Source organism: Ovis canadensis, chromosome 1 (genome assembly GCF_042477335.2).
Source record: "Ovis canadensis isolate MfBH-ARS-UI-01 breed Bighorn chromosome 1, ARS-UI_OviCan_v2, whole genome shotgun sequence".
Taxonomy (NCBI): Eukaryota; Metazoa; Chordata; class Mammalia; order Artiodactyla; family Bovidae; genus Ovis; species Ovis canadensis.
The window spans coordinates 114,972,277-114,995,131 of NC_091245.1; the positions used below are offsets into that span (position 1 = coordinate 114,972,277).

A 22,855-nucleotide genomic window follows, 5' to 3' on the forward strand; every position below is an offset into this window, starting at 1 on the left:
ATGGTCTAGTCAATTTCGAAAAAGAAAAAGAAAACTGGTGTGCTGTATATGTGCGCGTGTGATGGGATGCTTCTGTCTTAAGTCTTCTTAAAAAGCTATAATTAAGACAGTGAGGAACTAGCTCTGTAGTGGAAGAAACATTAATGGAATAAAATAGCCCAGAAACAGATGCATAAATATGTAAAAACTTGATATATGACTGAGCTGGCCTAACTAATCAGTGAGGAGGGGAGGGATTGTTTGTTAAATGGTAATGGTAATGGTTTCATGTGGAAACAAATAAAATTGGATTCTTGCTTCACATTCTAATTGAAGACCCAATTGTAAAGAAACAAAGCACTAAACTTAGGAGAAATAAAAGTGACCAGCTTAACGACCTTGAGTCAAGGAAGGAGTTCTTAAATCACGAAAAGCACCAGTCAAAAGATAAGATTAAGAAAGCTCACTATATTAAAATTAAAACTTCTATCTATCAAAATATACTATAAATATACTATATACTTTTGTGATAAAGCCCACAATTTGGGAGAAGATAATGGCAACCCTAATGTAAAGTGAAAACATTAATGTACAATAAGAAAATGATAAGTACAATGACCAATAAACAAATGAAAAGTTGCTTCACTAATAATCAGGGAAATAGAAATGAAGCCACATTAGATTGGAGAAGGAAATGGCAGCCCACTCCAGTGTTCTTGCCTGGAGAATCCCGGGGAAGGGGGAGCCTGGTGGGCTGCCGTCTACGGGGTGGCACAGAGTCGGACACGACTAAAGTGACTTAGCAGCAGCAGCAGCGGCAGCCACATTAGATATCATTTCATACCAAATTGGCAAAGATGTAAGAGTTACTAATTCAAAATATTGGCTGTGATATGGAGCTTTACAAAGTTTTATATACTGCTAATGAACTGACTGAATGGGGGTAAAATTAGATTCCAAACCCTTAGAAAACCATTTGGCAAAATTTAGTAAAGTTGAAATGTGTAGAGTCCATGAGCCCAAGTGTCTACTCGTTCACATTGGGACTGTTGAAATTGACAATGCCAACATTTTATTATTTATTATAAAGCAAAGATCAGTGAAACTATGTATTTGTTACATTTAAATATACTTTAAAAGTCATAAGTATATTATAAAGTACAAATAAAAGTATAAATTAGTGAAAATGTATATTTTCTAATATAAAGTATTATCAGATTAAATTAATCAAAATATAGCAATCAAAAAAATACTCCATAAAACTTTAAAATTACAATTAATAATAAAAATTTAAAATAAAAATAGCTTTTTAGTGCAATTTTGAGATTAAGGGAAAAAATGGAGGGATGAAGGGAAGAAGAAGGAGGAATGTGGAAAGAAGGGATATCTGTGGTGTCATCCTTGAATTCTGAGGGGTTTTGGTACAAGTTTTTCCATCTGTCAGAACTCTGTTTACACTAGTTGGCGGATGCTAAAGAGGTAAGAATAAGCTAAGTAAATCTTTTCTTATGATTTGTTCATCTTCAAACAAACATCTCTTGTTCCGCAACTTGGAAAAAATCTTTTATGAACATTTGACTCTTTGTAGTAGTTAATATCTCTTTGCTGAAACCAAGCTACAGAGTTTGTTATTTAAGCCTTTAGTAATCTCAGCAGTTAACTTTCTAGATTCCAGAAAATTACCACTGCTCTGAAACAGCCTTTGTCCAAACACAAAGCAAAACAAAGAGATAAAAAGGTCCCACCTCTAAATATGTATTATTTTTGCCAGCAACCTTAATCCCTTTTGAAGTCCACTATTTTGTGGTAAAGGCTATGTTTTAATTCTCTAGTAATTTTCTTTTAAGGAGGTTTTACTTTTTTCAGTATTTAGGAGAAAGATTTTTCAAAAAGCAGATGTAAAGTGAATACAGTCTTAACATATATATCCCCCTGTGCCTTTAAGAGGATAGGGTGATATATCATCAGGAAAATGCAAATTAAAACAACAAAAAGTTAACAGCACACACCCAGAATGGCCAAAACCCAAAACATTGACACCACAAGATGCTGTCAAGTATGTAGGACAACAGCAACTCTCTTTCATTGCTGGTGGAAATGCAAAATGGTCCCGCCACTTTGGAAGACTGTTTGGTGGTCCTTAACAAAACTAAACATACTACTACCATACAATTTATCAATTGTGCTCCTTGGTATTTACTCAAAGGAGTTGAAAACTTATGTCCATACAAAAAAAGCTTCATACAGATACTTATAGTATCTTTATCCATAATTGCCAACACTTAGAAGTAACCAAAATGTCTTTCAGTATGTGAACAGATAAATAAACTGTAGTACAGCCAGACAATGAAATCTTTTTCAATGCTAAAAAGAAATGAGCGATCAAACTATGAAAAACACATGGAGAAACTTTAAATTCATATTACTAAGTGAAATAAGCCAATATGAAAAAGCTACATACTATACAATTCCAACTATATGACATCATAGGAAAGGTAGGACTATGCAGACAACACCACCCTTATGGCAGAAAGCGAAGAACTAAAGAGCCTCTTGATGAAAGTGAAGGAGGAGAGTGAAAAAGCTGGCTTAAAGCTCAACATTCAGGAAACTAAGATCATGGCATTTGGTCCCATCACTTCATGGCAAATCGATGGGGAAACAGTGACAGACTTTATTTTGGGGTTTCCAAAATCACTGCAGATGGTGACTGCAGCCATGAAATTAAAAGACTCTTACTCCTTGGCAGGAAAGTTATGACCTACCTAGACAGCATATTCAAAAGCAGAGACATTACTTTGCCAACAAAGATCCATCTAGTCAAGGCTGTGGTTTTTCCAGTAGTCATGTTTGGATGTCAGAGATGGACTATAAAGAAAGCTGAGTGCTTAAGAATTGATGCTTTTGAACTGTGGTGTTGGAGAAGACTCTTGAGAGTCCCTTAGACTGCAAGGAGATCCAACCAGTCCATCCTAAAGGAAATCAGTCCTGAATATTCCTTGGAAGGACTGATGCTGAAGCTGAAACTCCAATACTTTGGCCATCTGATGTGAAGAACTGACTCATTGGAAAAGACCCTGATGCTGGGAAAGATTGAAGGCGGGAGGAGAAGGGGATGACAGAGGATGAGATGGCTGGATGGCATCACTAACTCAAAGGACATGAGTTTGAGTAAACTCTGGGAGTTGGTGATAGACAGGGAGGCCTGGCGTGCTGCAGTCCATGGAGTTGCAAAGAGTCAAACATGACTGAGCGACTGAACTGAACTGAACTGATGGGGACAGTAAAAAGATCAGTGGTTACCAGGGGTGAGAGGTGAGGAGGGATGAATAAAGGATTTTTAGGGTAGCAAAAATACTCCATATGATATTATCATTATATGTTTGTATAGAATATACAATGTCAACAGTAAACCCTAATGTAAACTGTGGACTCTGGTGATCATGATGTATCAGTACAGTTTCCTCAATTATAACAAATATACCACTCTGGTGAGGGATGTTGATAATGAGGGCATAGTGCATTTTTGGAGGGGCAGGGAATATATGAGAACTCTATATCTTCCTCTCAATTTTTCTGTGAACCTAAAACTGCTCTGAATAAAAATGAAGTTAAAAGAGGATAGGGTGACTTCAGGCTGACTCTCTTGGGGAGAGAAGAGGAGCAATAGGTAGGCGGGTTTACTTGGTGTGTGTATTCCTGTCTTAACAGGTCTCAAGTCTTATAAAACTGTGATAATGAATATCACAATATCGTCACCTTTACATACCACTATAACCAGCTACATGACACCTCTGCCATCCAGGCACTGTTCAAAGACTTGGCAGAGCAAGGCAGCTGAGCTGATTCAGGGCACCTAGCAGCACTTCAGGTGCCCTGAATGCTGGGGTAGGGCATTTCATCAGTAGGAAAGAAGGGGAACTTTTGAAAATACACATTTATCACACTGAATTTTAATTATCCATTTCCTCATCTGTAATTTGGGGCTTCCCTGGGGCTGTGGTAAAGAATTAACCTGCAATGCAGGTCTGAATCCTCGGTCAGGAAGATCCCCTGGAGAAGGAAATGGCACCCCACTCCAGTATTCTTGCTGGAGAATCCCATGGACAGAGGAGCTGGGCAGACTACAGTCCATGGGGTCGCAGAGAGTCAGACATGACTTAGTGTCTCAACAACAACCTCTGTAGCTCACGCTCAGACCAGAATAGTGGCTGCTTTGTTTGTTCTAGCACATTACCTGTCTCATAGTATATTCTCACTATTTGTTGGGCTGCATTGAGTTATCTTAGTAAGAAATGTGCCAAACATATATGAAAAATCTAACCAATAAAATACTTCACAGAACAAAAGGAGGTGGAATGTTTTTGAACTGAAGGACGATTGTAAAAATATAAACACTCACCAAATTATATTTTAATCTGTAGTCCTAGCTTCAACCTGCCCCTGAACTCCAGACTCATTTTTTCCAACTATTTAACATCTTCTCTTGGATGTCTGTTAGGCACTTCAAACTTAATATGTCCAGTACCAGTATATGTACGTGTGTGCTGGATATTTCCCCTATCTCCAGATCCTCTTTCTAATTTTCCCCACTCTGCTCTGTGCTCTGACCTCTGTGGGCTCCCTTGCTCTCAGACTTCTGATTGGTTCAATCAGTGGGAGACATGTGGAAATAGATAAAAAGAAGTTAAAGCAAAAAGGATAAAATAGAACATTTGTTGGCTGAATTCATCAGTAAAGGCACACTCACCTAGGATTTGAAGTTAGTATATTAGCTCATGTACCTGGGAGTGACATAAACATTTTGCTAGACTGGTAATTAAAGAATGGAGTTAATAATGGCTCACATTCCATAGAGATTAAAATGATAAAATTTCCTTGGCATTCTACAGAGAAAGGAATCTAAAAACTCAGGAAGATGAGAATGTTATGATAAATGTATTTATGCAAACTATTTATTCCTCTCCCCCCTTTACGTGACTTGGTGCTGTGCTTAGTCGCTGTCATGTCCGAATCTGCCAGCCCATGGACTGTAGCCCGCCAGGCTCCTCTGTCCTTGGGCAAGAATCCTGGAGTGGGTTGCCATGCCCTCCTCCAGGGGATCTTCCCAACCCAGGTCTCCCGCATTGCAGGAGGATTGTTTATGGTCTGAGTCACCGGGGAAGTCCCTTAGGTGACTTAATGATGCCCTAAAAAATAATTGCGAGGAGAGTACCAGCATCTTTGAAAAACTCTGGCTCTGCGCTGTAAGCTAGAATTGACACTGAGAAATTCTACAATGGAACTGGAAATCACCCTGATTTCAGTGGAAATAACAGGGTGAGCTTAGACAATGAGGTTAGGTATTGGCATTCAGTGAGAGACAAAGATAGCCAGTTATCATAAACCACAGGGATTTAACAGTATAAGAAACAGCTTACTGTACATCTGTGGCGATGTTTAATTGATTCACTGGATTGCAAAGCAGAGAATGATTATGGGCAGTCAAAAGTTCTGTTGGGTATAAAGTAAACAGATAACTTCTAGGTCTGGTGGAAGAACCCTGACTTGAGTCACAGAATAGGGATTCTTGGGTGTCTTATTCAATATATAGATTTAATCCAGTTCACAGTCTCAGATCCCTTTCATTGAAAGGAATGTTGGGCTTCTGGGTTCCCTTTAGGAAGGAATGTGACAACATTTCAAGCCTTCCCCAGAAAAACCTACAAGGGGACTGTATACTGGAAAAAGGAAAAGTGCTCATGTTTTTGAGGGTTATTTGATAGTGGCTCTGAACTGACGCTAATCCTCAGAGACCCAAATGTTCCCCTGATCCAGCAATTCAGAATTAGAACTCCTGAGATCAGGTGATATAAGAAATTTTGACCTGAATCTATTTCAAGTGGGTTCAGTGGGACCATCCTATGGTTACTTCCCCAGCTCCAGAATGTATTTAAATACTTTGTTGTTGTTCAGTCATTAGATCATGTCTGACTCTTTGCGACCCCATGGACTGCAGCATGCCAGGCTTCTCTGTCCTTCACTATCTCCTGGAGTTTGCTCAGATTCATGTCCATTGAGCCCGTGACGTCATCCAACCATCTTGAGGTGTTTATGGTGGCTCAGACAATAAAGAATTTGTCTGCAATGCAGAAGAACTGGGTTTGAGCCCTGGATCGGAAAGATCCCTGGAGAAGGGAATGGCAACCCACTCCAGTATTCTTGCCTGGAGAATCCCATGGATCGAGGAGCCTGGCAGGCTACAGTCCATAGAGTCCCAAAAAGTTGGACATGACTGAGTGACTAACACTTACACACTTGGAAACTGGCAAAATCTTATTGGTTCTTTGAATCATAGAATGAGTACTATTGTAGTGGGAAGGAACAAGCATTAGCTCCTATAATTGGTTTCATCTTCCAAAATAGTAAACTGAAGCAATTCACATCCTTAGAAGATATTTCTATACTAAGAGCACCATCAAATCATGAAATGTGTGATGTGTTGTTTCCTACCACATTCTCATTTAGCTCACCCATTTGGCCAGTGCAATCACTAGATATATCTTGGAGAATGACTATGAATTATTACAACATTAATCAAAGGTTATTGTATTTTCAACTGCTGTTCTAGATGTGCACATTTTGGGGGATAAAATAATCACAAATCTGGCACCTAGGTCTATGAAAAGATTTGCTGTAGGTCCAGGAAAAGCAAGCCATCTATCTATCTGAAATTCCTAGCAAAGTAGTCAGAACCAATTTGCCTTCATTTGAGAAGAATAGCAGTACACAGTTGTGGTCTTACCACAAAGATTTGCCGATTCTTCTTCTGGCATAATATAACCCAGAAGGACATTGATTATCTTAATGTCCTTAAAAAATGATGTTGGTTCATTTCTGAATTTGTTCCTATTGATTAACATTTCTCCTTCCCTTTAATAGAAATGTTTAGACCATTTGCATATAATATGATCATCAGTATGACTGAATATCAGATATAACATTCTGATATTTTACCTTATTTGGTGATGGATACTTTTGTATTCTTATAAATATTATTAAACACATTTCTAAGGGTGCAAGTAAGCTACTTGGAAAGAGTTAAATATGTTTGAGTCTTACTTAAAATCTTTTTTAGGTGGGACAAGAGAAGCCTTGAGTAAAGGGAAATTATTGTTTAGATTGAATAAAAAAGCAAGACTCAAGTTTATGTTTCCTACATAAAGACACCTGATATAAAAATAAAGACAGAAAATTGTGACTCCACTGTCCACTGGGGAACAGCAAACTTGTTGAAATTCTCAGAATAAAGTCTAATAATTAACTGAAAAAAGTAAAGACACAATTAGATTAAAAGTTAATTGATGGGGAAAATATATCCTATTAACACTAATAAAAGTAAACCTAGCAATATCAGCTAAAGTAGACTTCAGAGCAGGGACTCTAAGGGGATTTTCAAAGAGATAAACCTGTCAATTGATCAAGAGGATATAACAGCCCTAAATGTTTATGCACGTATTTCTTACAAAATGCATAAAGGATAGATGTTTTTCCAAAGAAGATATACAAATACAAGAGATATATGGAAAGGTGCTCAACCTGATGATTGCTAGTCATTAGGGAAACTGAAATCAAAATCACAGTGAGGTATTACCTCATAACAGAATTGTTGTTGTTGTGTAGTTGCTAAGTTGTGTCTGACTCTTTTGAGACTGCATGGACTGCAGTCCACCATGCTCCTCTGTCCATGGGATTTCCCAGGCAAGAATACTGGAATGAGTTGTCATTTCCTCCTCCAGGGGATCTTCCCAACCCAAGGATCGACTTGCATCTCCTGCATTGGCAGGCAAGTGCTTTAGCACTGAGCCATTAGGGAGCCCATCTGTTGGAACAGCTATCATCAAAGAGACAAGAGATAACAAGTGTAGGTAAAGATATGGAGAGAAGGGAAGCCTTGTGCACTCTTGGTGGGAATGCAAATTGATACAGCCACTTTAAAAAATAGTATAGAGGTTCCTCAAAAAAGTAGAAATAGAACTACCATGTTATTCATTAATCCCACTTCTGAGTATATGGCCAAAGGGAATGAAAACAAGATATCTAAGAAATATCTGTACTCCCTTATTCATTGCAGAATTATTCACAATAGCCAAGATAAAGAAACAACCTACATGTTCATCAGCTGATGAATGGATGAAGAAGATGTGGTATGTATAAACAGTAGAATATTATTCAGTCATGCTAAACAGAGGTAAATGCTGTCAGAGATAAATGGTACCACTTATACATGGAAACTTAAATAAAAACATGTTGATTAAGAGACAAGGAATACAAATTCACGCTACCATCTAAGTGGATGCACAAAAAACTCAGCCCTACTAGGAACAGAAGGGCTAAAAACATAGTTAACAGAAAAAGACTGAGTACTTTTCCACAAGGTCAGAAAATGATGAGGATTTTTGCACTCATCACTTCCACATTGTCCTAAACGTCTTAGGTAACGCAATAAGGCAAGAAAAAAAAAAGGAACAGAAACATTGAAATGGGAGAAGTACAGTTCTCTTGATTGCAGATGGCATATAGAAGATCATACAGAAATTCTACCAAAAAAGCCACTAGACCAATTAGTGAGTTTAGCAAGTTTACAGGATACAAGTTCAATACATAAAAATTAATTGTGTATCCGCTCACTTGCATTGAATAAGTGGAAAGTGAAATTTAAATAATTTTAAAATTTAAATCATTAAAACCTGTTATTTAAAATAACATCAAGCATATGAAATTTTAGGGATAAATTTGACAAAAGATGTACAAGATCTGTTACAAAACATTTTTGAGAGAAACTGTAAGTTTCTTTTACAACTTTTACAAGAAACTGTAAAACTTCTTTCATATAAATGAAAGAAGAGGTTAAACTATATTCATGGATCAGAAGAATTAATGTTATCCGGTTGGTTCTCCCCAAATGGACCTATAGATTCATGCAATCTCAGTCTATCATCAGTCTTTGTGTGTGTGTGTGTATGTCTTAGTTGAAAAGCTGAATCTGAAATATGTATGGAAATACAAAGGATCTGCTGCTGCTGCTGCTCCTAAGCCGCTTCAGTCGTATCCGACTCTGTACGACCCCATAGACAGCAGCCTATCCTGTCCCTGGGATTCTCCAGACAAGAACACTGGAGTGGGTTGCCATTTCCTTCTCCAATGCATGAAAATGAAAAGTGAAAGAGAAGTCGCTCAGTCGTGTCCGACTCTTAGCGACCCCATGGACTGCAGCCTACAGGCTCCTAAAGGATCTAAGATAGCCAAAATAACCTTGAAAAAGTTGAGTGATTGACACCATCTTATTTCAAGACTAACTATAAACTGATGGTTATCAACATAATATAGAATTTGCATAAAGAAAAACAATCAAGGCTGAGAGCTCAGAAATAGAGCCAGACTTATATAGTTGATAATTTTTGTTTTACAAAGGCACCAAAGAAATTTATTGGGAGAAAGAATAATCTGTTCAACAACTGAGCTGGAACAAATAGGTGGCCATATTTAATAAAACACCAACCCTAACCTTACCCAAATGCAAAAATTAAATCAGCACAGGCTATATTAATTGTGAAAGTTAAAACTATTCAACTCTAGAAGAAAACATAGAAGAGAACCTTTGTGAATTACATTAGACAAGGGTTTATTATATATTGATATATTACTGAAATCACAATCCATCAAAGAAAAAAGATAAATTTGACTTCATTAAAATAAAGAACTTCTGTTCTTTGAAATATACTTCTAAGAGCATGATAAAACAAGTTACAAGTAAATAAAGAATGTTTTAAGACTTGACTTCTGGCTTTCTCACTGCTCTTGGTTGGAGTGTACATCCATGCAAACTCTGATTGTACTAATTTGTCAATGTGTGTAAAAATGTTAAAATGTTTAGGGTATTATCCTGAGGAGAGAGTTGGGCAAACTCTCAAAGATATAAGCACAAAAATATTAGTTGTATCAAATCACATTGGGTCCATTGGACCAAACTGGAAATAACCTAAATGTATGAAAGTGTTAGTTGCTCAGTCATGTCTGATTCTTTGCTACACCGTGGACTATAGCCCACCAGTCTCCTCTGTCCATGGAATTCTCCAGGCAAGAATACTGGAGTGTGTTGTCATTCCCTTCTCCAGGGGATCTTCCTGACCCAGGGATTGAATCTGGGTCTCCCTCATTGCAAGCAGATTCTTTACTGTCTGAGACATCAGGGAAGCCTAAATGAATAGTTATGTATAAATTATGACATATGCAATCAATAAATAGTAAGTAATCATAACATTATGATATTTGCTTTCTTTGATGTGGGAATATACCTGTTATACATTGAAAAAGAAGTAGTACCTATGACTGATTCATGTTGATATACAGCAGAAATTAACACAATATTGTAAAGCAATTATCCTTCAATTAAAAATTTTAAGTCACAAATCATCATATATATAATGAGTAATTTACATACATATAGAATATTCACTTCTACATGCATACGAGTAGAGAACAGACTGGAGAGATGTGTGTTGAAATATCAAGAAAGGCGATTTCTAAGCGGTGAGACTGAGATAATTTCTGCTCTCTTTTTTATACCTTTCTCAACATTTGATTTTTCTAAAACAAAAAAAGCTTGATTGTTTTCTTACTTTCTGAACTCAACTCTTTCCAAAGATCTCAGAATATGAGAGCTGGAAATGACTCTTGGGATCTCTCTCACTCACTGTTTCTGTTGTTGCCATAAGTCATGGTTTAAGTTCTTACCTGTAACTTTCCTATGACTACAAAAGTCCCTCCTTTCCCTTCACACCAGCAGCTGAATCCCTTATATCTCCAAACATCTATTCCATTTTGACTCTGCTGATTATAAAGCTAGACCCAGTTCCAACTTCTAACAGTCAAGTCACCTACATAGTGTTTGCACGTTGGTGTTTTCTGAACGCTATATCAGGCTGTGAGATCAGGTTACATTTCCTGTCCATGCTTACCACATAGCAGTCTGGTTGGTGAAAATGTGCTGGTAGACCAATTTTCCTCTGTGACTTCCTTCCTTTATTTCTAACCTTCTCCCTAATAACCTCATTTAGATCTGTGAAAGCATGGAAGTTGGTATCCTGCTATTCTAGCACAGCAAAGAAGAAAGGGTAGTTCTCTAAGAAGCAAAATGCAAGATTCCACACATCAGGATCTACTGCCAAGCCCAATGCTTGGAAGGCCCCTGCCTGAGCACTTTAAAGAGTTCCAAAAAGATCACCTTGAGCATTAGAACTAGGGACATTGGTAAGAAAGGCAGGATAACAATACATTAACAGTTTGATCTTGGACCTCTTAGTTATAAGAAGCTCCATTCCATTTCCCACAAAATAGAGATATATCACCTACCAAGGATGGCTTTCCAAAGCATAAATAATTGGTGTAACATGCTTAACACAATTTTTGGCTCATGGAAAGCACCTTCATAGTGGCTCTTGTTGCACTGATGTAGAAAAACAGGCTAACACTTGTGTTGTAGATAATTTTGACTTTGCTCACACAGGGTGTATACTGGAATATGAATTGCTTTGTGACCTTCTCAGAGGAATCTTTCCTGAACCCAACCTAAGGTAGACTCTGCCCTTGCTGAAACGTGCCTCTGATTTGTTTTCACTTTATTGGCTCCTCTCACTGGAATGTCATTTCATGAGGGCAGGACTAGTGTCTGTACTATTTACCACTATTTCGCCAGTGCATAGGACCATACCTAGAACATAGTGGGCACTCAGTGCGTGCTGTTGAATGAACGAATGATGGTTTTAGTCACCCTCCAAGTCCTATCTTCCTTGCAGGCTCTTGACTCCTTGATGAGTGAATCATTCCTTTCTCTCAGTTCCTATCATGCCCTAACGTAAGTCATCAGTTTTCATACACCTCCCAGGGTCCATTTACTTCTCTATTTTTCCCTCTAGACTCTGAGGTGTATTGAAGGCATTAACTGAGAATCTACTATAGTGCTTGACAGGAAAGTGCAAGTTTAGTCACTCAGTCGTGTCCAACTCTTTGCAACCTCGTGGACTGTAGCCTACCAGGCTCCTCTGTCCATGGGATTTTCCAGGCAAGAGTACTGGAGTGGGGTGCCACTGCCTTCTCCAGAGGATCTTCCTGACCCAGGGATTGAACCCAGGCCTCCCACATTGTAGGTAGACGCTTTACCATCTGAGCTACCAGGGAAGTCCTTGACATGGTAGACTTTAAAAAACTGTTGAACAATTACAATTGAATGGTCTATACTGATGTGATAAAATCTCATAAGAACTATGAAAGGGGCCAAAAGGGTTTTGAGGGGGTTATTTGATCTGAGCCTTAAGGCTGAGGGTGCCCGAAATTTTGTTTGCTGACATGGGTAGGGAAGAGGGTGACCCTTATCTAGTGCAGGTGTCTAATGGATATTTATTCCTGCCTCTCCATTTGATTTGTTATTATTATTCGTATTCATTTTTTTTTGATTTTTGCTTTGGATGAATATTTAAGTTAGCATGATGTATCACAGAGCAGTTGTGCATAAATGTCAATTATTAAAGAGAATCCCAGTATAGGCTAGATTGATTACCTATGCTGAAATCCTGACTGAGGTCCCTCCTATTTCACATACTTGGCACCTCCTTTTTTAAAATTTGTAAAGTGTGTTATTCTTTTATTTTGGCTATGCCGAGCCTTCCTTGCTTTCACATGGGCCTTTTCAAGTTGCGGTGAGCGGGGGCTACCCTTGGCTGTGTTGCTCAGTCTTCGCACTGTGGCACTTTCTCTTGTTGCACAGAACAGACCCTAGGCACACGGACGCAGCAGTCATGGTGCAGTGTTTAGTTGCCCCACGACATGTGGAATCTTCCTGCACCAGGGATCAAACCCTTGTCTCCTGCATTGGCAGGCAGATTCTTATCCACTGTGTCACCAAGGAAGTCCCCCTTGCGCCTTCTTCTGATTTCCATTCCCACTGCTTGCCCCACCATAGCAAGTTCCTCACCATCTCCCATCTAAAGACAAAGCAGTCTCTACTGCCATCATTATCTGCCAGCTTCAGTATATTATCCTTATTAGATTGAAGTTCCCCAAACTCAGTACCAGTCTTGTCATTTCCCTTCTCAGAGACCATCCATGTTTCCCCATCAACTACAGAGTCATTCTTTTAAGACCCATAATATTATGCCAAACTGACTTTGATTTGTTTCCAAACTACCTTTCTAGAACCCTGTATGATTCCTATATGCTTTAAAATATCCCTTTTCTGGACCTGTGTTCCTGCCTTTCCCCCAACCTACAATGCCTTTCATCTCATTTCTGTGTAACTAAATCTAATCCACTCTTTTGAATCCCAACTCAAATACCACCTTCTCTAAGAAGACTACTGATCATCTCCTCTGATTTTAAATTTGTATAAAACTGTCTCTTCTGAAATTTATACTTATATTATTTATTTTCATGTTAAAAAAATTTCAAGTTGCCTAGTGGAATCACCTTAGAATCCCCCAGGGCCTTAGCACAGTGTTTGCATAGATAATAGGGGCTCATTACATTTTTATAAATTTTTTAAAATTACCAAAGTAATATCTGCACATATAAACCATTTAAACAGTGAGAAAAAGTTATCAAATAAGAAGAATGAATCCACAACCTTTTCTTCCCCATTTATTCCTCCTAAATTTCCCAGCTGTAACCAATATTGTGAATCTACATTTCAAATACTGTTTATGGATATACAGGGATACAGGCATACTTTGTTTTTTTTTACACAAATGGGATCATACTTAATATCTCAACTTCACACAATAGATCTTGGAATTTTTTCCATATTATATACGGATTTACTTAATCTTGCTAATGCCAGTTTGCACATAACTATAAGATACGTTTTTATTAATGAGATTTGGGGTCAAATGTTAGGCTTTCCTAATGGCTCAGCGGTAAAGAATCTGCCTGCAGTGCAGGAGCCGCAGGAGCTACGGGTTCAATCCCCCAATAATGAAGACCCCCCTGGAGAAGGGAATGGCTACCCACTCCAGTGTTCTTGCCTGGAGACTCCAATGGACAGAGAAGCCTGGCGGCCTACAGTCCATGGGGTCGCAAAGATTTGGACACAACTTAGTGGCTGAATAGAAAACAAAGCAAAGTGGAAGTGAAGTCGCTCAGTCGTGTCCGACTCTCTGCGACCCTATGGGCTGTAGCCCACCAGGCTCCTCCCTCCGTGGAATTTTCCAGGCAAGAGTGCTGGAGTGGAGTGCCATTGCCTTGTCCAGGGGATCTTCCTGACCCGGGGACTGAACCCGGTCTCCCACATTGTAGGCTGCCTTTTACGCTTTTATTGTTTGGGCCACCAGGGAAGCCCGGTGACTGGTTTGCAACCACTGAAAGAAGTTGCATTTAGCAAGTGTAAGCACTACTACTTCCCCAAAATTGAATTTCTTCTGGGTATTTTCAGTTTTAATTCTGGACCACTGAATTGGTAAAAATGGTATCACATTATTCTTTTGTGTTTTTTTAGCTATCTAATATTTTTTATTCTTTCTTTTTCATATTCCATTTCAGAGAATCTCCTCCTCCTGCACTTTGTCTAGTTTTCTATTGTTTTTTTAAGAGCTCTTCCATGTTAATGAAGTTTTGATTTTCTTCTGTTGGTTTGTCGTTAACAGTTTTTTTGTTGTTGTTCTTGTTATAATGGTCATATTTAGCCATCTGTTCTTTTTCGTTTTCTGGTTTTGTGTCTTGTTAGAAAGACTTTCTCAATTCCAGGAATATTTTTTAATAGTTCATGTTTTCTTTTAATATACATGGTTTCATTTAGAAAAAAGAAGTTCTGTATTAGAACCACTTTGAATTAACTTTAAGAAGTAAGAAAGGGATTCAGGTTATTTTTTCTAAGTGACCAGTCAAGGGTTCCAACACAGTTAATTATCATTCATCTTTTCCTCACTAATTCGAGATGATCTTTTGAATATAAAGTAAATTCCATATGTATTTCGCTTTATTTCTACCAGACTCTATATTCCAAATATTTAATTGATCTCTCAGTACCAAACTCTTTTAATTATTGCAGTAATTACTGTAGTAATGTATTTTAGTATTTAGTAAAGCTAGTCTCCCTTCTTTTAATAAAAAACTTTTCTGGCTCTCTGGCAGGTTCCCTGTGTTTTATTTCCCATCTGGATAAACTTTACTATCTTTGAAGAGAAAATTTAAGATTCTGTTGATTTTTTTTACTGAAAAAATGCTGAATTTATAGATTAATTATGGTGAACTGGTAAGTTTCTAAATGGAATTCTTCCTTTCATTTAAGTCTTCTAGTAAGCTCCCCAGTGGATACTTAAGTTTGCACATTTCATATTATATTTATTCCTAAGTATTATTAATTATTGCTGATGTAAATGAGGTGTATTATATTTTCTTACTAGTTATTATTTCAGTATGGAAGCTGTTGATTTTTAGATTTCAATGATAAAAGCTGATATCTCTACTGAATTTCTTAAAGATTTTAGTAGTTTTTTTTTTCAGTTAAATCTAGATTTCAAAGGTATAAAGTCATGTTAACTGTAAATAATAATTTTACATCTTCCTTTTCAATTTTTACATTTATTTCTTTTGATTAATTACACTTGCTGATATCTCCTGGAAAATGTTACATAGTAGTGCTTACAATTACTTTGGCTCATTCGTGATGTTAGGGATAATTCTTCCAGGGCTTCATCTGGTGTTAAGGAAGCATCTATCTGGCTATATATGGTTAGGAGTGTGTAAGTGAGTGCATGCATGTGCACATGTGAGTATGTGTTTAATTGAGGGGTAGATGCTGAATTTTATTTAATATCATTTAAGCAAATTTGAATGAGTTATACAGTTTGCAACGTCTGACCTATTAATACACAATTAAACTAATAATTTTCCTGACATAGAACCAACCTTAATTTCTTAGATTGGACCATAGTATATTTTAGCATAGTGTATTTTCTGCTTTAATGTTTTACTGGCTTCTCTTTTGTTAGTAGTTTATTGAAAATTAATAGTAAATGAAATTTAAATTGGTCTGTAGCTTTCTTGTGTTTGTGCGTCTTTTTTTGAAAAAAAAAAAAAAAAAGTTTTACCTGCATACACAGAAATTGGAAAAAATCAGTAGAAAGAAGACAACAACTCAAGCTAAAAATGGGTAAAGGATATGATGATGCAGTTCTCAAAAGAAGAATTAGTGATGGCTAAAAAATACATGAAAGCACTCAACATCACTTGTAACTTGAATTCAAACTGCTAACACCTGAAGACTGCCTTTCTTATATCTGGATTCCTGGTGTCACATAAAGAAAGAAGGACATCCCTGTCTATTCTGTCAGTAATAGCACTCTTTCTTCCCCAGTTCTAAGAAGCACTGAAGCTTATCCTTGGAGACACTTGGGTTTTAATTCTTGTAAAAGGTAAAGAAAAATTCAGTGGTCTCCACAAACAGGAGAATCCTTTAAAGATAGTAGATTTCCCCTGATATCTGTTTAAGATTGGTTTTTAAACTGGGATAAGCAACTTCCTTCAGCAGTATGGCTCTGATGCTCTGGCTTAAAGTTTCACATGGAACTCAGCTTCTTTGGAAACACCAGATGTGTTGTAACACAAGCAAGTTGTTGCACACACCCCAGGGTCTGTTTCTACATCGACAAAATGGTGGCTTGCCTTGACAGACTACAAGCAGGACGAAGGGAAATAATGTCTGCTGAAGCCTTTTACAAATGTAACGAAGTTTGAAATGTTATTAGTATCTTAAAAATCACAAGCGGAGCCAGCCATGTAAAACCTTGGCTTCTCAGGTTAAAATTTCATGTTTTCCTTACTAAATAAATCAGCCTCCATAGGAGAAGAACTTTCTCGCATGGCTGCCTTCTCTCCTCTCTGCTCCCTTCCTATATTGCCTGAAGCCTTATCCTCCCACCACCCCCACTTCTGCTGCTCCACAGTGTCTGCGCGTGGAGGGAAGGAAAGGTAAAGGAGCTTAGACAGACATGTTCCTTCCATTTCCTCGTGGCAGTGTCTAGCTATTTCTCATTGTGCTCGTCTGGGCTGCAGAGTCAGTGAGGAACAGTTTCTTTTCCACCTGGTTATCAGTCCTACACTTAACATATGCATGGAAGGTGAGGCTACTCACGAGACGCAGAGGCACAGGACCCCGGGCATCGACTCGCTGTCTCTTAACAGATAGTTGCCATCCACTCCTTCCTTGAGCAGCAAGGTCTCACAGTCTCGCTTGGACAGAGGGCCATGGTAATAAGGCAGATCCATGGGGAGCCCTCCGGTACCCCAAGATGAGGGACGAATCTGAGGAGAGAACTGGAGGCAGCTGGCCTAAATGGGGCCTGTGGAAATACCTCTTCTTGCTCTGGCTCATAGGAGTGAGACAAGTTTATTCTGTGGGACTCAGATAGTTTCACAAGATTCAGGAAATGAGAGAGGTGGGGTGATAAAGTGACCAAGACACTTCAGCCTATAAGTGGCCTAAGTATGACTCACGGAAGTGGGTTAAACTATGTCTGAAATACACAGTGGAATCAACAATGTCTGTGGTTCAAGCTCAATGCTGAACACAAGCTCCTCAGAACTGGTTGCAGCCGTCCTTGTATTTCACCCTAAGTCACCAGTTTTCTGCTTCTCTGGCTCGTGGCATCCCTTCCAAGGATGCTTTTGGCTGAAAGGGGATCCCATCTCCTGCTGAAGCCACCCATGGGTATGCTGTGCTCAGCTCAGACAGGTGCTCAAAAAAAGTGTACAGATGCTGAATGAATCCAGGTATATCCAGAGGCAGTGGAACAATCGAAAATGTAGGACATCCATGGATCAAATGACATGAGAAGTGTAAGACAGTGATGGGAATAGGAAGCACTGGGCACTGTGGGGGAGGATGGTCCAGGGGGAGTATCGCCTGGCTAGGGCGCCTAGTCGCTGGCGAATAAAGGCCATTTTTAACACCTTCTAGCATCGAGCCTTTTGGGGAAGGAGCTGGTGCACATGGGAGGGAGATCTGGATATGCACAATTAGTGTAGGAATGTTTCTCCAACTGGAAGAAAAAAACATATTAGGCTTTGATTTGAAAAACCTCACGTCCTTTGAGGTTTCCATCCTTTGGGGCATCAGTAATGTTCCTTATAAAGAAAAGTCTATCCAGCCCAGGACACTTAGCCACCCTGGTGTTGACAAGAAAAATCTTTTCTACTGACCCTTTTCTACTTAGGTCAACTGATATTCTTGGAAAAGATTGTTTCTGTTTTCTGAGGATCAGAATTAATCCTAAATGTAATTTCTAAGACTGTTTTCCCTGTTGACATACAGTTGACATGTAACATTGTAAAAATTTGAGGTATAACCATTTAATTTCCTATTTGCAAATGATTACTACCACAGCATTAGCTAACATGGCCATCTTGTCACATACTTACTATTTCTTTATTGTTGTGAGAACACATAAGATCTACTGTTGTAGCAACTTTCATGTAGTATTACTCCTTGTAGTCACCATGCTGTACTTCAGATTCCCAAAATGTATTCATCATTTCCTCCAAGGCTTTTTGAGGAACTAAGCCATCCTACACAGTGGTATTTTTTATGTTCAAGTAAATCTTTATTTACAAAAAGAGGCAATAGAAAGATTTGGGACCCCAGCTGCAGTTTGTCAATCCTTCATTTAGAGTAGTAATTTTAACTGAGTATGACTGCCTCACTTCAGTTCAGTCTTACAGCCATATCCGATTTTTTGCAACCCCATGAACTGCAGCATGCCAGGCTTCCCTGTCGGTCACCAACTCCCAGAGCTTGTTCAAACTCATGTCCATTGAGTTTGTGATGCCATCCAACCATCTCATCCTCTGTTGTCCTCTTATCCCCCTGCCTTCAATCTTTCCCAGCATCAGGGTCTTTTCTAATGAGTCAGTTCTTCCCACTGTGTGGCCAGAGTATTGGAGCTTCAGCTTTAGCATCAGTCCTTCCAATGAATATTCAAGACTGATTTCCTTTAGGATTGACTGGTTGGATCTCCTTGCAGTCCAAGGAACTCTCAAGAATCTTCTCCAACTCCACAGTTCAAAAGCATCAGTTCTTCAGTGCTCAGCTTTCTTTATAGTCCAACTCTTACATCCATACATGACTACTGGAAAAACCATAGCTTTGACTAGACGGACCTTTGTTGGCAAAGTGATGTCTCTGCTTTTTAAAACACCGTCTAGGTTGGTCGTAGCTTTTCTTCCAAGGAGCAAGCGTCTTTTAATTTCATGGCTGCAGTCACCACCTGCAGGTGAATTTGGAGCCCAAGAAAATAAGTCTGTAACTGTTCCTCCATCTTCTTGCCATGAAGCGATGAGACAGAACACCATGATTTTCATTTTCTGCATGTTGAGTTTTAAGCCAGCTTTTTTTTTACTCTCCTCTTTCACTTTCATCAAGAGGTTCTTCAGTTCCTCTCTGCTTTCTGCCTTAAGGGTGGTGTCATCTGCATATCTGAGGTTATTGATATTTTTCCCGGCACTCCTGGTTTCAGCTTGTGCTTCATCCAGCCTGGCAATTTTGTATGATGTACTCTGCATATAAGTTAAATAAGCAGGGTGACATTATACAGCCTTCACACACTCCTTTCCCAATTTGGAACCAGTCCATGTCCAGTTCTAAATGTTGCTTCTTGACCTACAAACAAATTTCTCAGGAGGCAGGTCAGGTGGTCTGGTATTCTTATCTCTTGAAGAATTTTCCACAATTTGTTGTGATTCACACAGTCAAAGGCTTTGGCATAGTCAATAAAGCAGAAGTAGATGAGCTCTCTTGCTTTTTTAATGATCTAATGGGTGTTGGCAATTTGATCTCTAGTTCCTCTGAAGTTCTTGGTTCCTGTACCATTGAAGCCTTATTGGAGAATTTTGAGCATACTTTGCTAATATGTGAGATGAGTGCAATTGTGCGGTAGTTTGAGCATTCTTTGGCATTGCCTTTCTTTGGGATTGGAATGAAAACTGAACGTTTCCAGTCCTGTGGCCACTGCTGAGTTTTCCAAATTTGCTGGCGTATTGAGTGCAGCACTTTGACAGCATCATCTTTTATGATTTGAAATAGCTCAGCTGGAATTCCATCACCTCCATTAGCTTTGTTTGTAGTGATGCTTCCTAAGGCCCACTTGACTTTGCACTCCAGGATGTCTGGCTATAGGTGACTGATCACACCATTGTGGTTATCTGGGTCATTAAGATCTTTTTTGTATAATTCTTCTGTATATTCTTGCCACCTTTTCTTTGTATCTTCTGCTTCAGTTAGGTCTGTACCATTTCTGTCCTTTATTGTGCCCATCTTTGTATGAAATTTTCCTTTGGTATCTCTAATTTTCTTGAAGAGATCTCTAATCTTTCCCATTTTATTGTTTTCCTCTATTTCTTTGCATTGATCACTGAAGAAAGCTTTCTTATCTCTCCTTGCTATTCTTTGGAACTCTGCATTCAGATGGGTTTATCTTTCCTTTTCTTCTTTGCCTTTAGCTTCTCTTCATTTCTCAGCTATCTATAAGGCCTCCTCAGACAAGCATTTTGCCCTTTTGCATTTCTTTTTCTTGGAGATGGTTTTGATCACTGCCTCCTGTAGAATTTTATGAACGTCTGTCCATAGTTCTTCAGGTACTCTATCAGATCGAATCCCTTCAATCTGTTTGTCACTTCCACTGTATAATCATAAGGGATTTGATTTAAGTCATACCTGAATGTCCTACTGGTTTCCCTACTTTCTTCAATTTAAGCCTGAATTTTACAATAAAGAGTTCATGATCTGAGCCACAGTCAGCTCCTAATCTTGTTTTTGCTGATTGTATAGACCTTCTCCATCTTCAGGTGCATAGAATATTATCAGTCAAGAATCAAAAATCCCTTAGAAGAAATGGAGTAGCCCTCTTAGTCAACAAAAGCATCCACAATGAAATGCTTGGGTGCAGTTTCAAAAATGACAGAATGATCTCTGTTCATTTCCAAGGCAAATCATTCAATATCACCGGTGCTTACTACCCAGTAATGTGCATTCTCCTGTGAAAAGTGCCCCTACCCCTTATAATCTTGGACATCTTAGGAATTTGGCACATCCAGATATGTGCTGTGTGCTATGCTTAGTTGTTCAGCCGTGTCCAACCTACGAGCTTACTCTGTTCATGGGGATTCTCTAGGCAAGAATACTGGAGTGGGTTGCCATGCCCTCCTCTAGAGGATCTTCCCAACCCAGGGATCAAACCTAGGTCTCCCACATGGCAGGTGGATTCTTCACCATCTGAGCCACCAAGGAAGCCCAGGTATACTGGAGTGGGTAGCCCATCCCTTCTCCAGGGGAACTTCCTGATGCCAGAATCGAACCCAGGTCCCCCCTATTGCAAGCAGACTCTTTACCAGCTGAACTACCAGGGAAGCCCCATCTAGGTATGGTGCTGTCTTAAAATAAAGTGAATTCATAACAAGCTCGAGGATCATTAAGGTTTACTGATCAGGAGACTATTGCCAGGAAAAAAACCCACCTTATTTCTCACGGTTCCCAAGAGAAGGGGGCACATGGGAAAGCACAGGTCACAGGTGCCAAAGTATGTATGGCAGGCAGGGACAGGGAAGGGATCTGAAGCTATAACCTCTATTGTGGTTTCCCTGGGAAGGAATAAGCGAGGTAGGGTCAGCAGGTCTAGAATTGGCTATTTTGAACCATTTCAGTGGGCTCTGGAACGTGGAGCCTGTTCCTAATTTTCTGGTACCTGGCCCTGTGTCATTCAAACTGGTGGCTGGGAGTATGAGAATGGAGGTGGGTCAGGAGGCTGGGCTTCCCTCATAGCTCAGTTGGTAAATCATCTGCCTGCAATGCAGAAGGCCCGGATTCAATTCCTGGGTCAGGAAGGTTCCCTGGAGAAGGAAATGGCAACCCATTCCAGTATTTTTTGCTGGAGAATCTCGCGTACAGAGGAGCCTGGCAGGCTACAGTCCACAGGATTGCAAGAGTTGGACACAACTTAGTGACTAAACCACCAGGAGTATAGGCTCTGGACTAGCTGCTCTTTGCATTTGTGAAGTGGGTTGAGCTGTTTAGTAGTTCTAGGAATTGGCTAGCCCTGGGCAAGGTGGTCTATAGAGGCTCAGCAAACCAATTTGACTAACCTCAAGTGGTGAATGGTCAGGATGGTTGGTCCTCAGAGATTTTCTGCTCATATGATCACTGGCTTAATAAATTTAATTAATTAATGTCCACCCAAATGGCAGAGGTCTAAGGGGTTTCTCCCAAATATAAAACATTTTTCTTTGGGACTTCAGAGACCACGCAGCTGCCTGATTGGCTAATGTAGGAATAATTTCAGAGGTGTATAACACAGCTTGCAGTGAACTCTCCCCAACACTTGAAATTTAGGTAGAGTCACCTCAATTCCCCAGGTACATGCCCTGGGAAAACTTCTTCATTGTTTCTGTAAGTCCCTGTTGCTGTTGTTCAGTCACTCAATTGTGTCCCACTTTTTGCAACCCCATGGACTGCAGCATGCCAGGCTTCCCTGTCCTTCACTAACTCCCAGAGTTTGCTCAAATTCATGTCCATTGAGTCAATGATGCCATCCAACCATCTCATCCTCCCTCGCCTTCTCCTGCCCTCAATCTTTCCCAGCATTAAGGGTCTTTTCTAATGAGTCTTTGCATGAGATGGCCAAAGTTTTGGAGTTTCAACTTCAGCATCAGCCCTTCCAATGAATATTCAGGTTGCTTTCCTTTAGGATTGACTGGTTTGATCTCCTTGCTGTCCAAGGGACCCTCAAGAGTGTTCTACAGCATTACAACTCAAAAGCATCAATTCTTTGATGCTCAGCCTTCTTTATGGTCCAGC

The 22,855-nt window shown here is 39.3% G+C and overlaps 1 protein-coding gene across 3 annotated transcripts in view; it reads right to left on the reverse strand.

The window, feature by feature from the left end:
* The window catches only part of SH2D1B (SH2 domain containing 1B), a 30,931-nt gene extending 13,523 nt beyond the window's left edge, over positions 1 to 17,408 (reverse strand). For 2 of the 3 annotated variants that reach the window (XR_011254535.1, XM_069577580.1), the window contains exon 1: positions 17,144 to 17,405. Coding sequence is in view for 2 of the 3 variants with exons in the window: in XM_069577580.1 (XP_069433681.1) it covers positions 17,144 to 17,277 (134 nt within the window). In the remaining variant the exon portion in view is untranslated. Of the gene's footprint in view, positions 1 to 17,143 lie in introns of all 3 variants that reach the window. The other variant, XM_069577564.1, reaches the window with a different exon arrangement.
* Between the last annotated feature and the right edge of the window lie 5,447 nt (positions 17,409 to 22,855).